The 19,525-nt window shown below is 36.9% G+C and overlaps 2 protein-coding genes across 6 annotated transcripts in view; one reads left to right on the forward strand and one right to left on the reverse strand.

The window, feature by feature from the left end:
* Window positions 1-15,188, forward strand: part of ALG6 (ALG6 alpha-1,3-glucosyltransferase) — a 61,895-nt gene extending 46,707 nt beyond the window's left edge. The window contains exons 12-15 of the mRNA XM_039233427.1: window positions 2,267-2,337; window positions 9,285-9,353; window positions 9,485-9,683; window positions 13,979-15,188. Of these exons, the coding sequence (XP_039089358.1) occupies window positions 2,267-2,337; window positions 9,285-9,353; window positions 9,485-9,683; window positions 13,979-14,176 (537 nt within the window). The 3' untranslated portion in view covers window positions 14,177-15,188. The remainder of the gene's footprint in view (window positions 1-2,266; window positions 2,338-9,284; window positions 9,354-9,484; window positions 9,684-13,978) is intronic.
* Window positions 1-19,525, reverse strand: part of LOC120232615 (integrin subunit beta 3 binding protein) — a 99,153-nt gene that overhangs the window by 17,207 nt on the left and 62,421 nt on the right. For 2 of the 5 annotated variants that reach the window (XR_005528609.1, XR_005528607.1), the window contains exon 10: window positions 18,383-18,507. The gene's annotated coding sequence lies outside the window, so the exon portion shown is untranslated. Of the gene's footprint in view, window positions 1-15,179; window positions 15,644-18,072; window positions 18,508-19,525 lie in introns of those variants that run through there. The other 3 variants (XM_039233430.1, XM_039233428.1, XR_005528608.1) reach the window with 2 other exon arrangements.

The raw sequence follows: 19,525 nt of genomic DNA on the forward strand, positions 1-19,525 counted from the left end.
GCCCCGCGTCGGGCTCTGTGCTGACTGCCAGCTCAGAGCCTGGAGCCTGTTTCAGAGTCTGTGACTCCCTCTCTCTCTGACCCTCCCCTGCTCACGCTGTCTCTCTCTCTCTCTCTCTCTCCTAGAAATAAATAAAACATTAAAAAAAAAAATTAAAAAAAAAAAAGAATCCATGTGGATTCTGACAGGCTCTGCACTGTCAGCTCAGAGCCTGATGTGGGGCTCAGTCTCACGAACTCAGATCATTGACCTGATCCTCAATCAAGAGTTGAACGCTTAACCAACTGATCTATCCAGGCACCCCTGTTTGCTATATTTTAATACAAGCCACTATGTTTAAAATAACTAAAAAAGATTTATATTAGTGACTTTTATAATTGTATTTGTGTTGATGATGTTTTGAATTCTTACTGATTACTTCTGAGAACTTAGAAATCATATCCCATTATAATTATTTTAAAGTATTTTCCTTTCAATAAAGATTGAATTATTTCTTAATATAAGTCTATAATTGAGGTAATTGATAGTATGAACACTAATATATCTATAGCAGCAAAGTGATTGTCTTTAATTTATTCAAGTAATGTTTTTTGAATACCCTCGAATGTATGAGTTTCTTTTGTAGTTACTGGTGTGTAAGTGAATGACAGGTAACCTCCCTGCTCTCTTAATTGGAGTCTTTCATGCTAGTGGCAGGAGAAGGATAATCAACAAAATAGATCTGTTAACCAGGAAGTATCTGGGAGCAATGAGGACTATGAAGAAAATAGTGTTAAGTGAAAAGAGTGCTGATGGATTTGGTTAGATTGAGTAAGGGAAAGCCTTTCTAGGGAAGTACAATTTGAGCCTAGAACTGAAAAGCCAGAAGGAGCCATTCACAAGAAGATCTCTGCTCTGACTTGAAAAAATATTTTTCTTTAAAGCAAGAACACATTTGGTATGTTTGGCTCATAAACAGGTATCAAATGGCTGATATGAAGTGAGGGAGGGAGATTTTCTCTATCCAGAAATAGACTGGAAGAGGAAGGGAGGACCCAGATAGGAGTTTGGATTTGATTCTTAGTGTTCGTGGGAAGCTAATTGAGGATTAAAAAAAAATTTTTTTTTATGTTTGTTTATTATTGAGACAGAAACAGAACATGAATGGGGGAGGGGCAGAGAGGAGACAGAATCTGAAACAGGCTCCAGTCTCGGAGCTGTCAGCACAGAGCCCGACACGGGGCTTGAAACCACAAACTGTGAGATCATGACCTGAGCCAAAGTCAGATGCTTAACCGACTGAGCCACCCAGGCACCCCTAACTGAGGATTTTAAATAGGGGAATTTACATGATCTGGTGTGGTGGCTCAGTGCACAGTGGACTGTAAGGAGGCAAGAGTGTTACCAATTAGGAGGCTGTTGCAGAAGTCCAACAGAAAGAGGATTATGACTTAGACCACTCCTCTGCCACCATCAGCAGAGGGCAGTGGAGAGAAGTGGGTACTGTATTTAGAAGGTGGTATAGATAGGATTTGCTCTGGGTTGGATTTGTGTAGATAGAAGTCCAATATGCAGATCAGACCTTCTAAAAATAGGTCTAAATAATTTTAATTTAAAACCCCAAACAACAGATGATTACTTTATAAAGCACTTAATATATTTAATTGAAATGTACACTTTAAAAACGCTAAAATAGGGGCACCTGGGTGACTCAGTCAGTTGAGCATCTGACTTAGGCTCAGGTCATAATCTCATGGTTTGTGAGTTCTAGCCCCGCATCAGGCTCTGTGCTGACAGTACAGAACATGGAGCCTGCTTTGGATTCTGTGTTACCCTCTCTCTCTGCCTGTCCCCTGCTTGCGCCCTCTCTCTGTCTCTCAAAAATAAATAAAAATTAAAAAAAATAGATCTGTTTTGCCAGTTTTAGATTTTGAACCTCTTGTCCTTCAGTGCCTTTTAATATAAATTGTCAGAGATTCCAAGGGAGGATGAAGGTATGATTATTGTGTGTGAAGTATTTAGTATTTTGTTTATTCATAGCTGAGCCTGAATGAACTTGTTTTAGATGATTAGGTATACCTTTGTAATCATTGTTTTTTAAGGAATATTTTTATGAAAGTTGAATAAAATTATGCATATTAGTGTTGTGTAGGTATTTTCCTTCCAGATAGAAGCTACGTTAAGCTTTAAAATTTTACTTAAAATGATTTTTATTTAGATTAATAATTAAACTGCTCTTATGGTTGACAAGTTGTTACATCTCATTCTCCGCTGTTTTTCCTTAAAGGTTAGCTGTGCACTATCATTCTTTTTATTTTCTTTCCAAGTACATGAAAAGTCCATTCTCTTGGTATCATTGTAAGTAAAAATGTTTCAAGTATGTGTTTTATTTATTATATGTTTATAATATATACATAAATTTGTTACCTACATACAGTCACCTAAGTGACAAATGTTATGTAGTTGGATAAAATTATTCATAACATTGTATTTTCCAGAATTTCTTGCAATTTTACTTCTTTATAAAATATAATATTTTAAACTGAAAAGGCTTCATAGAATTATTCTGACATACTTATTTCTGTTTCTTCATATACATATATTTTTATATGCTAATAAAAATGTCTTCTAAAGAGCTTCTCAGATTGGAGGCTGTTTATCACGTTTGCCTTTTTCATTTCATTCATTTCCACATTTATTCAGTAGCTTTGTTCTCTGTTCTTTCACCTCTTCAGGGGCTTTCATATGTTGGCTCCATTCTGACTCTTTTGTCAAAACCTTTGTTTAGACCCAGTTGGCCATTCTTAATCAGACTACTTTTGTTTTAAGAGCATTAACATTTTTTCCTGGTCATCATAGATATTAGGTGACAGTGGTGGTATATTATCCCAATATTAAAATAGTGTTTGCCCAGAACACATTGGAATACTTGAATCCTGCCCTAGATCAATTCCAGCCTTTGACTATTCCATGCCTATCCTGTGTTTGCTAGGTTCCTTTGGAAGAGCCATGGACAGAATAACCAATGGTAAATGGAAAAAGTATTGCTTTTATTAGGTGGAACTTTGGACTAAGATCTCAGTGTAGAGCTTGTGCTGGCCTGAGGTGGCCTGTGTGGAAGGCTTTTTTGCTTGGAACAAAACTGTCTCACATCATTACAGACTAGGAGGACAGCATAGTTTCATCCTTCAAAGTCTAAACCTGAATTAGTTCCTTCACTTCATATATACATAAATTTGTATAATGTATATATAAATTTGTATAATGTAAATATAAATTTGTATAATGAAGCTTCACTTCATTATTAAGTGAGGCTTGGCTGACCCTCCACAAATTCCTAGTGTCAAGGGATGGAATCTATGGAAAGGTTTGCTTTCAGATTCCCCAGAATTTCTACCCCATACAAAGGCAGCCCATTCAGTGACCTGTAATCTGATCATTCATAGTAGCTCTTGGATCCTGAATTTCTTGGAGTTCCTGCTCTACAACTCTACTTCTGTCATTTATAATAGTGCATGGCTTTAATATAATTTTGATAAAATATTTTAAAGTTAGCATTAAAAGTTTTTCTTGACCTGGTCCTAGCTAATCTCTCTCTCTCTCTTTTTTTTTTTTAGTGTTTTATTTATTTCTAAGAGAGAGAGAGAGAGAGAGAGAGAGAGAGAGACAGCGTGAGCAGGGGAGGGTCAGAAAGAGGGAGATACAGAATCCGAAGCAGGCTCCAGGCTCTAAGCTAGCTGTCAGCACAGAGCCCAACTCAAGGCTCGACCCACGATCCATGAGATCATGACCTGAGCCGGTCAGATGCTTAACCAACTGAGCCACCCAGGTGCCCCCTAGCTAATCTATCATTAAACAGATATATCATTGAATAAATGTTCAGTGAGTGCCTACTGGTTGCCAGGTACTGTTCTGTATACTAGGTATGTATCCATGAACAAAACAGATAAAAATTCCTACTTTCTGAGCTTTCATTCTCAAGGACAGACACTAATAAATAAATATAAGAAATTAAATAGTGTGTGAGAAGGTAACAAAGGCCACAAGGAAGAAATAAAACAGGGTAAGGGAAGTTGGGAGTATTGGAGGTGGGGGTACAGGGACAAGTATTGGTTGTAATCTTCATATAGCTAGGTAGGCCTCATTGAGGAGATATTTAAGAGGACTGGAGATGGTGAGGAAACTATCTGTGTGGATATTTGGAATAGTAACATTCTAGATGAAGGGAACAGCCTGTGTGAAGGCTCTAAGATGGGTGTATGTCTGGTATGTTTAGAATAACAGAATGGCAAGGTGGCCAGAATGGAGTGGTCAAGGTAAGGGGTAATAGAAGGTGAGGTTAAAGAGGTAACAGAGATGTAAATTCTATAGGACCTTGTAGGCCACATTAGAACCTTGGCCTTTATTCCAAAGAAGTGGGGACCCTTGGAAGGCTGTTGGGGAGTAAGTGTGATCTGACTTGATGTCTTAAAAGGATCCACTCTGCTTACCATATTATACACATTAATTATGATGATTCTTTGTGTATCAATTATAACTCAGTAAAGCTTTAAAAACAATAAAAGGATCACTCTCACTGCAGGTTGAGAATAGATTGTATGGAGCAAGAAAACACAGAAACCATTTAGAAGGCTGTTACCATAATCCAGGTGAGAGGTGGTGGTGATTGGGACCAAGACAGTAATAGTGGGAGAAGTGAGAAGCGGTCATTGTGGATATATAAATACAACCAGAAGGCTTTCTGATGATTTGTACGTAGCATGTGAGAGAAAAAGAAAAATCAAAGGTGTGTCAATAGTTTTTGGCTTGGATGTAGAAGGATAGAATTGTGATTGGCTGAAATGGGGAAGATTGCCAGTGAAACAGGATTAGGCTAGATGTAGACCTGGTGTGACCAAGTTCAGTGTTGGACAGATCTTTGGACATGAAAGCAGAGAGATTGGGTTAGCATTTACATATAGGTCTAGGTTGGATATATGACTGGAGTTCTATGAGACGGGTTTGAGCTTAAGATAGACATTTAGTAGTTTGTCAGAAGAGAGGACAAAGTCATGAGACTGGATGAGATCATCAAAGGAGTGCGTATATGTAGGGAAGAGTACCCGGGGCTGAGTCCTGGGCCACACAGTGTTAAGAGGTCTTATGAGAAGAGGCAAATAGGAACGGCTAATGATGTGGGATGAAAAACCACAAAGTTGGTATCCTGGAAGCTGACTAAAGAAGGTATTTAAGAACATTAGTCACCTGTTGTACACCATTCGCAAAAATTAACTTGAAAATGGAGTAAAGACTTAAATTTGGGGTGCATGGGTGGCTCAGCTGGTTGAGCATCCAACTTGATTTAGGCTCAGGTCACGATCCCAGGGTCATGGGATCAAGCCCCGTGTTGGGCTCTGTGCTGAGTGTGGAGCCTGCTTAAGATTCTCTTTTCCTCTGTCCCTCACCCCCCTTAATAATAAAGAGACTTAAATGCAAGACCTGAAACCATAAAACTTCTAGAAGAATACATAGGGGAAAAGCTCCTTGACGTTGGTCTTGGCATGATTTTTTGGATAATGCACCAAAAACACTCATTTTTATGCCTGAATCATATTGCATTGTATGGATTTACTACATTTTGTTCATCCATGCATCAATTGGTGAATGTTTGGGTTCCCACCTTTTGGTTTTTGTGAATAGTGCCACTATAAACATTCCTACATAAGTTTTTGTTTGAACATTTGTTTTCAGTACTCTTCTTTTAAATGTTTATTTTGAGAGAGAGGGAGAGAAAGTGTGTGTGCCATGTGTGCACAAGGAGGAAGGGGCAGAGAGAGGGGGAGAGAGAATCCCAAGTAGGTTCTTTGCTGTCAGCACAGAGCCTGATGTGGGGCTCAGTCCCAGAAACCACGAGATCATGACCTGAGTGGAAATCAAGAGTTGGATGCTTAACTGACTGAGCCACCCAGGCACCCCAGGACTCTTTGAGTCTATACCTGGGAGTGAGATTTCTGGGTCATATAGTAAATTCTATATTAACTGATTGAGGGACCATCAAACTTTTCCACAGCAGCTATACCATTTGCATTCCTACCAGTAATGTAATGTATGAGTTTCTCTACATCCTTTCCAGCTCTTGTTATTTTCCTTTTTTCCCCCATCCTAGTTATATGAAGTGGTATTTCATTGTGGTTCTGATTTGCATTTCCCTAATAACTAGTGCTGTTGAGCATTGTTTTGAAGTTTTAAAATCTTTAAAAAGTTTTTAATTTTGATGTTCAGTTTATCTTTTATTTTTTTTGTTGCTTGGGCTTTGGTGTCAGATCTAACAAACCATTGCCAAATCCAAGGTAATAAAGACTCTCATGTTATTTCTGAATGTGTATCTTATATTTAGGTCTTTGATACATTTTGAGTTAGTTTTTGTATATGGTGTGAGATAGCTTCTTTAGGTGAGTTTTGCTGAAAAGGGGAGAAAAAATAAGAGCAACAGCTGTTAGAGAAAGTAGAGTCAAGTGAGTTTTTTTTTAATGTTTACTTTTGTGAACTAGAGTGAGTGGGGGAGGGGCAGAGAGGGAGGAAGAAAGAGAATCCCAAGCAGGCTCTACACTGTCAGCACAGAGCCCGATGTAGGGCTCAAACCCACAAACTATGAGATCATGATCTGAGCAGGAATCAAGAGTCAGATGCTCGACCAACTGAGCTACCCAGGCACCCCTGTTGTTGGTTTTAAGATAGGAGAGATAATGGTGTGGGAATGGTCAGTTGAAAGGGAACATTGATGATAGAGGAGGGAGGTAAGAGTTGTTGGAGCAAACTCCTTGGTAAGGGAGGTGGGATAGGACCTAGAGCACAAATGGAAGGATTCGCATTGGGCAGATGCATCAGTTTTTCATTTTAATAAATAGAGGGAACAGGGTATATTGGTACAGATGCTGGGGAGAGAGTAGATGTGATGGTGGCATCTGTGAAAGTTCTTTTAATTGCTTCAGTTTTCTCAGTGAAGTGGAAGGCAAAGTCATTAGGCAAGAATGGGTTGGAGCTGTTGGGATTATGAGAGAGAAGGTGTGAATTATTATTCTAAGGAGACCAAATGTGAACAGACTAAAGAAATATATAGTAGGTGTTGGACACTTGAATATCATGATCATATACTTAAAGTGAAAATTGTGTGAGTACATGTTTTCCTCAGAGCACTTCTTCACTATAGTTGGAATAAGTACAAGTGGAGAGTTGGGTCTTTCCAGGTTTGTGGTTTTGTTTAGTGAGGATAATGAGCTTGCTCAGGGCTTGCAAGTGAATGCATGGGGGTGACTATAATGGTTGACCTTAGAATTTAAACTGGTTAAGAAGGGGGAAAGACCTCAAAGGAGTGAGGCAAAGTGAAAAGGTAGTAGGAATAATGGATTATGGATTGAAAGTCTTGATGGGATCAAAAGATTGCTGGAGTTTGGAGTGCTGAAAAAGTAGGAGAGAATGGTCAGGATGCAGATGATGGGTTGTGATTATGGAGGGGTTGCAGTCCTGAGTATGACCCTAAGGTATAGGGATGAAGATGAGATCACCAGAAGAGAGGAGCTCCAACAGTGAGATGTCAGGATGTTAGACGATCACTTACGTCTATGTAAAAATTGCCAGGAATTCAGAGGAGTACGGTTGTGGAGAGTGAAGTGAGTAGGGAATTGAAATGATTAAATAATGAGGGAAGTGACTCTTGGTTGGTGGATGATAACAGAGAGGAAGACTAATAGGGATGAAACCTGATGACATGAGATTGTTATGGTAGAGAGAGGGAGAACTGGTGTGGAAGAAGTGATAAAGACCAAGGATACAATCTCCCTCTGGGTCCATTTGTTTGAAGGCTGTAGAAACAACAAAACAGGCACAGTTGAGAGGGCAGGGGGGCAGCATTTTCCTCAGTGGGAGGGAGCCAGGGTTTGTTTTGAACAAGGCGATAAAAGGAAAGATTTGGAGAAGAGGTTGAGGATGCAAGGGATTTTGCTGCTTGATTATAAATAGTAAGTACCCTGAGGTCAAGGGCTGAGTTATATTCCTCTTTGTATTCCTTTCAGAGTAGTGCTTGTACAAAACAAGTTTTCCACAAATGCTTATATTCAGTAAATTAATATTGTATAAATGGAAAGAGTTATGACCCAAAAAGAGAAAATAATGTTTATTGAGCATCTACTATGTGAATGTTTTTTGCATAAATACATTCTGATTTAAAAAGCATCAAGCAGTGAAATTGAAAGTTCTCTAATATTTTCTTGTAGTGCAGTAGTTTTCAATTAGTTTGTAACCCCAGGCCTTATATCTCATATGCTAGTTGATATGGGGGAAAGTTGTCCTTCTAAGAAAGGAGGAAAATTCTCAAACCTTTTAAAATAAGGAGACCCAAGATAACAATAGCAAGAAGTATTCAACAACCACCATCATTAGTAAACAGTTATTTTATTAAAAAATTAGATAATACTTAGAGTTCTTTCAGCTACTTAACAATACAAGGTATTATTATTTCCATTTATACATAAGAAAAAGGCTAAATTAATCATTTGTTCAAGGTCATACAGTAAGTGGCACAGATGGGACTAAGACTCAGGTCCCCTTCTTCTCAAGCATCGCCACAGTTAAATCCAGAAGGTAATGAGACCAGGGGTGGTGATACATTGGAACCCATAACCCTAAACTCTGTGATAAAGCCATTGGTTACTTTTATTGACATTATGCTTCCTCTTCCTATACTGTTCCTCTTTTCCTGTAGCTGCATCCTACTTTTTTTTTCCTTTTCTTCTATTCTACCATTATCACTTTGTTTCCTCTTGTAATGCTTTGTCTCTGTTGTTCTTGCTTCAGTGGCAGGACTCTTTGTTACCACTTTAGTTTTTAACTTACATTAGTAATATGTAACATGGAGGACCGTACAAAAGAAGTTTGAATACCACTATACTGGGAATTGATTTATTTCCCAAGTAGGATGAAACAACAAAAAGCTCTCTTTCTCTGAATGTTTGGATCTATTTATTTGATCTTTTCTTTAAGCTGCTGTTTGTAGTACAGAAAAAAAATGTTCCATTAATGGAATATTGGAAGAAGCAGTTTTTCAGCTATTATGAGTAGATACCCTCTCTATGTTTAGACTCACTTAGTTTGGATTGATAGTTGTAAAAAAAAGAGTCAGTGATCCAAATGCAGACCTTACTGGCTGTTTTTTTTTATTTGTTTGTTTAGCTATCCTGAGGATCAGACAGATCAAATGTATTTATATTTTTCACAAGAAAGGAAATTCTGTTCTGTCATATTAAAATATTTTTTCTTTATCATTTTAGACCTGTCTGCTTAGTTTTAAGTGAAATTCCTTTTATGTCTACCTGGTTTTTACTTGTGTCAACATTTAGGTGAGTCAAACCAATACTCCTACAGTATTTTCAGTATACTTCTTCTAAACTCATTTAAAACTTTTTTCAAAGTGATAGGGTTTGAACTGGCAATTCTCTTTTGATGTTTTTTTTCTGTTTTTCCCTTACAGTATGCTACCTCTTCTGTTGAAGGATGAACTCCTAATGCCCTTAGTTGTGACAACGATGGCATTTTTTATAGCTTGTACAACTTCCTTTTCAATATTTGAAAAGACTTCTGAAGAAGAACTTCAGTTGAAATCCTTTTCCCTTTCTGTTAGGAAATATCTTCCATGTTTTACATTTCTTTCCAGAATTATGCAGTATTTGGTAAGTTGTTCAGTTTTTAAGGAATGGTATTTAGCATGGCACTATTTTTAAAAAATGTAATACCTTTTTTCTTTTATAGCTTTTTTTGAGGTATAATTCATATAAATTCACCTATAAAGTCCACCCATTTAAAGTGTGCAGTTGAGTGGTTTTAAGTATGTATGTAGAGTTGTACAACCATGACCATAATCTAATTTTAGACTATCTCCATCACCCCAAAAAGGAACCCTGTTTCCATTAGCAGCCATTTTCTATCCCACTCTAATCTCCAGCCTTGGACAGCCAGTAATCTACTTTCTGTACCTATATATTTGCCTATCTGGACATTTCATGTAAATGGAATGTATTATTCTGCTAGGGCTGCCATAGCAAAATACCACAGACCGGGTAACTGAAGTAACAGAAATTATTTTCTTTATATATTCTTGATACAGGTCCCTTACTAGAAATGACTTGTAAATATTTTTTTCCTAGTCTGTAGGTTGCTCCTTCACTTCTTAATGGTATTGTGTCCAGTATGAAAGTTTTTTTTATTTTTATGAAGTCCAATATGTCTATTTCTTTGTTTTTTGTTGTTTGTCCTTTTTTTTAAAAGTAAGCTCAGGGCACCTGGGTGGCTCAGTCTTGGTTTAGCGTCTGACTTCGGCTCAGGTCATGATCTCATGGTTCGTGGGTTCGGGATCTGCATCGGGCTCTTGTGCTGACAGCTGGCTCAGCACCTGGAGCCTGTTTCAGATTCTGTGTCTCCCTCTCTCTCTGACCCTCCCCTGTTCACACTGTCTCTATTTCTCTCTCAAAAATAAATAAAACTTAAAAAAAAAAAGTAATCTCTATATCCATCCTGTGGTTTGAACTCATGACTCTGAATTCAAGCATTGCATGCTATACTGACTGAGTCAGCCAGATGCCCCTGTGCTTTTGATATCTTATCTAAGAAACCATTGTGTAAAGGTCATGAAGATTTACCCTTCTGTTTCTTTTAAGAGTTTTATCTTGAGGGGGCACCTGGCTGGCTCAGTTTGAGGAGTGTGTAACTCTTAATCTTGGGTCATGACTTTGAGTCCCACGTTGGGTGTAGAGATTACTTAAAAATAAAATCTTAAATGTTTTATTTTTAGGTTATTGATTCTTTTTGAGTTAATTCTAAATGCTGTGAGGTAGGAGTCCAACTTTATTCAGTTGTTCCAGTGCCAGTGAATTATGTTGATACCTTTGTTGAAAATCAACTGATCCTAAATATAAGGGTTTGTTTCTGGACTCTTTTCTGTTCCACTGATCCATATGTGTATCATTATGCCAATACTACACTGTCTTTATTACTGTAGCTCTGTAGTTAGTTTTAAAATTCAGAATGTGAGTCCTCCAACTTTGTTCTTTCTCATGATTGTTTTAGCTATGTTATGTTCCATATTATTTTTCACATCAGCTTGTCAATGTCTCCGAAAACTCAGCTGAGATTTCGATAAGGATTACTTTGATTCTGTATATCAATTTGTGGAATATTGCTATCTTAGTAAGATTTAGTCTTCCAAATCCATGAACATAGGATATATTTTCATTTATTTAGATAGTCTTTAATTTTCTTCAACAGTGTTTTGTATTTTTTCTTGTACAGGTCTTATGTACTTATGTTAAATTTATTTCTAAATATTCTTTATGATGTTTTTGTAAATGGAATTGTTTTCTTAATTTTGTTTTTATAATGTTCATTGTTACTGTATGCAAATACACTTGACCTTTTTAAATTTTTAATATTTATTTTTGGGAGAGAGCACAAGTGGGGGAGAGGCAAAGACACACACACACACACACACACACACACACACACACACAGAATCTGAAGTAGGCTTCAGGCTCTGAGCTGTCAGTACAGAGCCTGATGCGGGGCTTGAACCCATAAACCGCAAGATCATGACCTGAGCCAAAATCAAGGCTCAGATGCTTTAATCAGTTGAGCCACCCAGGCACCCCTGGTTTACTGTTTTCTATTTCATTGATTTCATTCTAATTTTATTCTTTCTCATACTTCCTTTGGTTTACTTTTTATCTAGTTTCTTTACAAATTCAGGTGATTGATTTAAAAATTTTCTTCCATTTTTATAGAGGCATTCAAACTTGTACATCCTCCTATGTCATGTTAAGGCAGCTTTTGATAAATTTTGACATTTGTTTTCTATTGAGTTAAAAATATAATCCATTTCCATTGTGATTTCTTCGATTCATGAATTGCTTAGAAACTTGTTCAGTTCCCAAATATTTGGGGATTTTCCAGATTTCTTCCTACTTTTGTATTCTCATCTAATTCCAGTGTGTTTATGGAGCACGTGGGTGGCTCAGTTGGTTAACTGTCTGACTTTGGCTCCGGTCATGATGTTGTCATGTTGTGTTGTGTTACCTTATTATGTTATGTTATCTTATTAAGGATAGCTTGTACGCATAGTTTTAGATGCTTATTGCCATGTCCATTTGAATATGAGTCTGGAATTTAAGGGAGAGAGGTCCAGGCTGGATGAGCTTACAAAAGGTGGGCGTACAGAAGACAAATAAGTACTGAACCTTGGGATACTACAATACCTAGAGGTAGGGGCCATAAGGAACCAGCAGAGTTGTCTGAGAAGAATTAACTGAGGTTGGAGGAAACCAGGAGAGTATGGTGTTATGTAAGTAAGTGAAGGAAGTGTGTCAGGGAGGTGGGAGTAATGGGCTATTTCAGATGCTGTTGAGAGATCAAATAAGATAAGTAGTAACAATTGGATTTAGTACAGTGGAAGTCATTTTGGATCTCTGATCAGGGCAGTTTCACTGGAGCAACTGAAGTGAAAGTCTAATTGGTGCGGATTCACTAATGAAATGGGAGGAGAACTGGATGCATTAAGTTATAGGCAATTCTTTTGGGAAACTTTGCTGTAAGTAGGAGCAGACAAATGGGGTAATAGCTAGAGTTTGTTTAAAATGGGAGGAATTTTAGCATGTTCCTTAACACTGATTCAGGATCACAGTATCATGACATTTCAATCAGTCCCGTATTTCTTAAGTTTGAAACTTTCCATTTGGTGATTTCAATTCAGAAGTTAGAAGTTTTCACTTTTCACTAAGGTTGACTCAGGGATTTTTCTTTCGGAGGGTATTTACAGCCTGTTTATACCTGTTTGTGAGCCCTTTTGGTTCTGTCCCTAAGCTTCCATCTGAAATGAGCCCTGCATACTCTTATTCAGGTCTTTAAATCCTGCTATAACCATTAAAACATCTTTTAGGGTTCCATTTGTGTCCCACCTTCTTCATGAAAGTCACCAACAATGGTTTCTTACTTCTTGCTTAGAACATTTACTTAAGTAGTTTCTGTGTATTTGCTATCCCAGGGATAAAATATGTAAGATCTGGCTGGTCCTTGTCTTCAAGGAGCCCACAGTCTAGAGCTAAACTGGCCAATATGGTAGCCACTAGACACATTAAACTTTAAACTTAGTAAAATTAAATAAAAAATTCAACTCCGTCACAATAGGCACATTTCAAATGGTCAGTAGCCACATGTGGTTAGCAGTTACTTTTGTTGATGTATACAGGTATAGAACGTGTCGATCACTGCAAAAAGTTCTTTTGTACAATGTACTAGTCTAAAGAAAACTGCTACACAATTACAATAAATGCAGCATTTTTGCTACTCATTTTGGCCTTTAATAAAATATGACCTTGTGATTTTATTTAACTAGTTCATGCATTCATTTCCCTAATTAAATCAAAAACTCTTTGAGGCCAGATTACATTTTCTTTCATATGCCCCACCATAATTTACTATAGCATTAGTTCATTGAATGTTGCATGAATGTGAAATATTATTCTCTACTTGTCATGGAAGACTTTTTTAGAGATGAGTTCTTAGATTAGCTTAGAACTTTATATCCTATAAGGACTCAGGGCCCTGGAGCGTAGCCTGAATTTAACCCTGACTAGCAGTAGTGACTATTTCAGGTAACTTTTAAGTACTTGGGTGGTATTAAGTATGATAGGAATTCTCAGGCTTTGGCTATACATGGGAATCACTTGGAAGGCTTTAAATCCTGAGGCCTACCCTAGAAACTTAATTGGTCTGAAGTATGGCCTGAGGATTGAGATTTTAGCCCCCTGCCCGCCATGTTTCTAACATGCAGCCTAGGAGGAAATCCACCAATAGAAGAGATTGGAGTCCCACCCCTCACCTTCAGTTCTGCTCACTTACAGCTGTAAATAAATGTTACCAGTACATTTGCATTTTATCTGTTATATTACTCAGTGATTTGTTTTTTCCCTCCTTGTAGTTTTTTATCTCAGTCATCACTATGGTACTTCTGACACTGCTAACAGTCACACTGGATCCTCCTCAGAAATTACCGGACTTATTTTCTGTATTGGTTTGTTTTGTATCCTGCTTGCATTTCCTGTTCTTCTTGGTATACTTTAACATTATAATCATGTGGGATTCCAAAGGTGGAAGAAATCAGAAGAAAATCAACTAGCTGTATCTCCAAACACATGTGAAAATATTAACAGTGCTTAAAGGTTTTTTGGACCTCCTGCTGTGTATAAATAAAATTATCATTTTGAGAATCATGGAATTACAGGAAAAAGATGGTGAAAAGTCATTGTTGTCTATACAAAATAAATGTATATGGGGACCCAAGCCCAGTGGAGGCTTTTATTTTCTAACTATTCAGTGGCCAAGACATACTGTAGTTTTGTAATAGTTATCCAAGTGGGAAAATGAGAGAAAATGCCCTTAATCCCAGTGTTTACTCAGGAAATATACTCTATAGTTTGTTGTCTTAAAAAAAAATCTGCAAATCCAGTGAGCTTACTGGGAGAATTTAGCCCTTCTTTTGAAAGGAAATTACTAATTTTGGTATTTAAATTTAATTTTCCTTCCTTAGAATGTAGGTATTGTGTATTTCATTCTTTAGAAATGATATCTCAGGGGTTATGTTTGTGATAATCTTTTAAATTACTGGGATAAGGCAATTTAAACTGCTTGACGTTTGAACGTGCCTACGTGCCTACCTAATTACATGTACAAATTTGAAATTTCTTTTTGGCAGAGAGATGAAACCATGTTATTTTTTCCAGAAATGCTGATTTACTTAAATGCAACTGAACAGTGAATTTTCTTGAATTTAAATCTAAGTGGTTTGAGTGATGTCTTCTTAATTACTCATGATGACTAGTTCTAAACTTCTAGGATCATTCTGTTTAAGTTAAATGGTCTTATGCAGGATTTCATCCTTCTGCTCTTTTGTTGTTGTTGTTGTTGTTGTTATGACATGGCTCAAGATGACCACCTCCAGAGCATTGATTCTATCATGTTTCATATTGACTTGGGTCTGTTAATAATGTATTATTCTATGTTAGGAGAAGCTTATCATTACTGTCATACTCAATTGGTAAAAATAATGTATCCTATCCATGTTAGTTTCTTATGTAAAAATGTTCTCTTTAGTCTCTGTGATAAGAATAAAACAATTATTTTCACATCAATGTATGTTTTTAATGAATATATTTCTTTCACAAGACAGCCATTAAAGTATATTGAGTAAGTGGTCATATATTTTAAAACAACAAACACATATATACAAAGAAAATTTGGTTCTAGACATGGACAGCCACAGGCTGATACAAGAAGGTATGTGCTTCTAAGTCTGATAAAGGAAGTAGGTTTAGACAAAGCAAAAATCAGGAAGTATTTCTTTTTCAAAGCAAATGTGCATAAAGACTCAAAGGGCAGGTCAGCACAGAAAAGCAGCCTTGAATCACTGCCGAATCAGCAGGAACATCGCTGTCCATGGTCACCATCTGTAATCACTGTGCCCAAATGTCAGCATCTTGGCTGGCTGGTGTAGTCCAATTTTTTTTATTTTTTGTTATAGCATACATAGTTTTAACACAGGATGTTGATTTAAATCAATGATGAGGAAGTTCTAACTTCTAAATAACTGGAAATGAGAAACATTATTTGAAAATAAAAGTATTATATAAATATTAATAAAATAGACTATACCCATATTCAAGGTATGTTATGGGCAAATTCTTTAAATATACATTTTCCAGATGATTTAATCTAATCATAGTGAAAATAACACTAGCTTTTATGGAGACTTGCAGCAATCATTAATATCTATTAAAAACCAATTTAAGAAGAGTCCACTTTGAACTTAGAGGGATTAGGTTCCAAAATACCAAAAATAGGGGTGCCTGGATGGCTCAGTTAAGTGTCTGACTTTGGCCCAGGTCATGATTTCACGGTTTGTGGGTTTGAGCCCTGTGTTGGGTTCTGTGCTGACAGCTCAGTGCCTGGAGCCTGCCTCGGATTTTATGTCTTCCTCTCTCTCTGCCTCTCCCCCTGCTTTGTTCTCTCTCTCTCTCTCAAAAATAAACATTAAAAGATTAAAAAAACAACAACAAAAAAATGTCCAGTGATGAATTAAAATCACAGAAACAGGCAATTCCAAAGTATTTCTCTCCATGACACTCAGGATTTTTGGGGTGTCTAAATATAAAGATATTTAGGTAATGCCAAAATATTAAAGATTTCTTACTTCACTAATCTACCTGTCAAATGAACGCTTTTAAGTTATTTTCAAGTTCATTTTAGAGAGAAGGGCTCTTTCTGAGAAATGCAGTTTTCTCTGCTGCCAATAAACTTAGGTTTGCTTCTTAAAAGAAGAGAACAGGGTGTATGTTCATGTATCAAATATGAAGCATACAGAAGCCATTTTCCCTTGAGGCCTTAAGGAGGGGAGAAAAATCCCAGATGTAGCATTCTGTCCAAATGATAAACCACAACTAAGTGAGTGAAACATTTACAAAAGTCAAGGTAGCCAAAGGAGCCTCTCTGTTCAATAGAAAGAGTAAAAGATGGATAGGATGTAACTAAATAATGGTTGGACTAACACAGGGGTTTCAAGTCTCAATTGGTCTCTCTCCTGTTATGTTCATTGGAAGATCAGGGCCAGTGTATCCCCCGCCTTCCTCCATGCTGCACCCCCCTCTCCCCCCATATAAACATTAGTTTTGTGTGTGGATCTTTCTGCTTTGTCCTTCATGTGGCCTCCAAGGGTGATAAAGCGAGAGTCATCTGATCTACAATGAAGAGGACTGGGAAATGATTCTTAGCAGACCCAGCTGTTCTGAAAGGCAAAAGCTTAGTATATCAAGGGGTCAAACATACAGTAACTGATTTAATAGCATTAAGCACATACCTACATAACTTGCATTACATATGAAACCAATCTACTTAACCCTTTATTTCCTGAGTAATAATGTAAGTTTCTTTATATGCTTTGGCTTTACATCCTAAAGTTAGTTTTCAATGCTAGAACACAAAGGAATTATCCTTTTTGGTGTATTTTAGGTAATGTCCTATTATAAGACTGTATCACAAAGTGTTCTTAATATTTAGATTATCTTAAAAGTCTTATTTAAATAGTACCAATAGTCATTAGTAAAGGCAATTCGGTTTAATAGTTAATTGGCTTACTCTTTAGTAGCTATGTCATTTAATAGTTTTTAAAAACTCTCATTCTAAGAAGTGAATCTGAAATTTTTCTAAATGGAAAATCAGTTATTTTCAAACTTAAGTTAAATTTTGTTTCAGATTTTCATAGAGTATTTTTATTTTCATGATATAGTAGTATCTTCCACAAATTTTATCAAGACTTAGGGCAAGTACCAAGGGAATAGCATTTTTTACCCCCTGCAGAAGACAAATACAGAAGTTTTAAAAAACTAGTTATCAAGTTATAACACATCCTGTGATACCTTCTTCCCCTTATCTCGTGAGAGTACAGATTATTATAATACAAAATAACAGCACAGAAGATCAGAAATTTAAATTAATGCTTCAAAACCATTTGGAGGGGATCACAAACTAACCCGTAAGAAAGGTCCTTTTTCTATTCAGTAGAGTGTGTAGTTCAGTTTAAGAACAACTTCATATTTTAAAATGTTTGTACTGAAAAATGCATTCCACTACTTTTTATAAAAGGAGGTATAAAAGTTTTAAAACATTGAAATAGTTTTTCTGTACAAACATAGGAATAACTAGAGTATAATAAAAAGTCATCCTTGAGATAATTGGCTCTACAATAAACTTCTCGAAAAATTTTATAAGTTTAAAAAATCTAATTAATATACACCAGGGGCTTTAAATGGGAAAATGGTTCCTAATTCCACTCATCATTAGATTTATTTAAATTAAAAATTTTTTTTTACATTTATTTAATTTTGAGAGACAGAGTGAGACAGAGTGTGAGTGAGGGAGAGGCAGAGAGAGGAGGAGACAAAGAATCGGAAGCAGGCTCCAGGCTCCGAGCTAGCTGTCAGCACAGAGTCTGACGCAGGCTCAAACCCACGAACCGTGAGATCATGACCTGAGCTGAAGTTGGACGCTTAACCAACTGGGCCACCCAGGCGCCCCTCATCATTAGATTTAATCTGAGTTTAAAACATAACAGTTTTCCCACAGGTGCCATTTTCATAAATGCTTTAAGTCTATCCATAAATGCTAAAAGTGTACAGAAGTATATGTGGTACAGAAATGAAGTCAAGATCCTTTTCTACATGTTGGCTTACATTAAAGGGTCAAGAAGAAATGTATTATTTACATTGAGATTATCTACTGCTGTGTGTAGAAAGTTTAAATTAGCTGCAAGAAATTTTATCTAGACACGCACCTGCCTCATGCTATGATCTGGTATTTACTGGGCAGATTAATTACAAACATTTCTTCTGTTCCTTTAAATATGATCAGGCAGATGCAGAAGTTGGTGTCCATAGTAAGTGCATTTCCTCTAAATGTCTGCAGGATATAAAAGATGATTGTTAAATCAAGAATTAGTTTCCAAATTAACATGCATCTCCTACACTACTTAAGAAATGACTTAAACACCCATTTACCATGTAATTTGGTACCTAGTTTAGATATTGGTAATCTCTCATTTGCTTATTTTTGAGTCTTCCAAGCAAGAGTCACCTTCACAAATAATTGTGAATATGATTACCCAGACATCACACTCTTCACTTTATGTGAAGATTTATCTGAGATACTTCTGACAGATTTCTAAAACTCCTACATGACCTACTTGTTGAAAGCACCAAAATCAACATGCCTTTTGTCCGTAAGCCTTCAGGGCCTTTCAGCAGGTGTTTTCTACAACAGCTGCCCCCCCCCCCAAAAAAGAGACTATTTACCGACATTCCTATTCAGAGTGTCCCTCTGGGGACTCCTAGTGGTGGCAGAAGTTCCTGTCATTTGGCTTAGGACCTTTGTGTGAGAGGAAGTCTTTGACAAGAGCAGCTATTGGAAAGTGATGACATATTTCCCGTAGGGCATGTGGGCCTTTCACTCCTGAAACACCCCACTCATGCTTACATTGGCAGCTATAAAGTAATGCATGGTAGGCCCCTACATTTCCCTTTGCATGAGAGTCCACATATATTCTTGTCCTAGAAGAAGGTAGGTTGTCAACTTGACAACCAACTCTTGCCAACTTGAGTCTGGTCTGAATTCCTAGAAGATCTTAAGCACTCTAGTATTCACTTACTATCCCTATAGGTTATTGATACACAGTTATCAGAACTAATGGCAATACCATTCAGGAAAATAAGACTATCATTAAATGGTTACTAAGGGGGAGGTGCTAGTTAAGCTTATTTTGTACAATCCCATAAGGTATATATTATCAGTCCCATTTTATAATTAAGATTTAGGGGAACCAAGTGCCTTACTTAAGGCCACAGAGCTAAGTAGGTAGCAGAGCTAGTGCTGGGCATGTAATCCAAATCCTGTCCTCTGTTTTAATGCCAGACCATGCAAA

This window comes from Hyaena hyaena, unplaced genomic scaffold (assembly GCF_003009895.1).
Source record: "Hyaena hyaena isolate Hyena2069 unplaced genomic scaffold, ASM300989v1 scaffold_75, whole genome shotgun sequence".
Taxonomy (NCBI): Eukaryota; Metazoa; Chordata; class Mammalia; order Carnivora; family Hyaenidae; genus Hyaena; species Hyaena hyaena.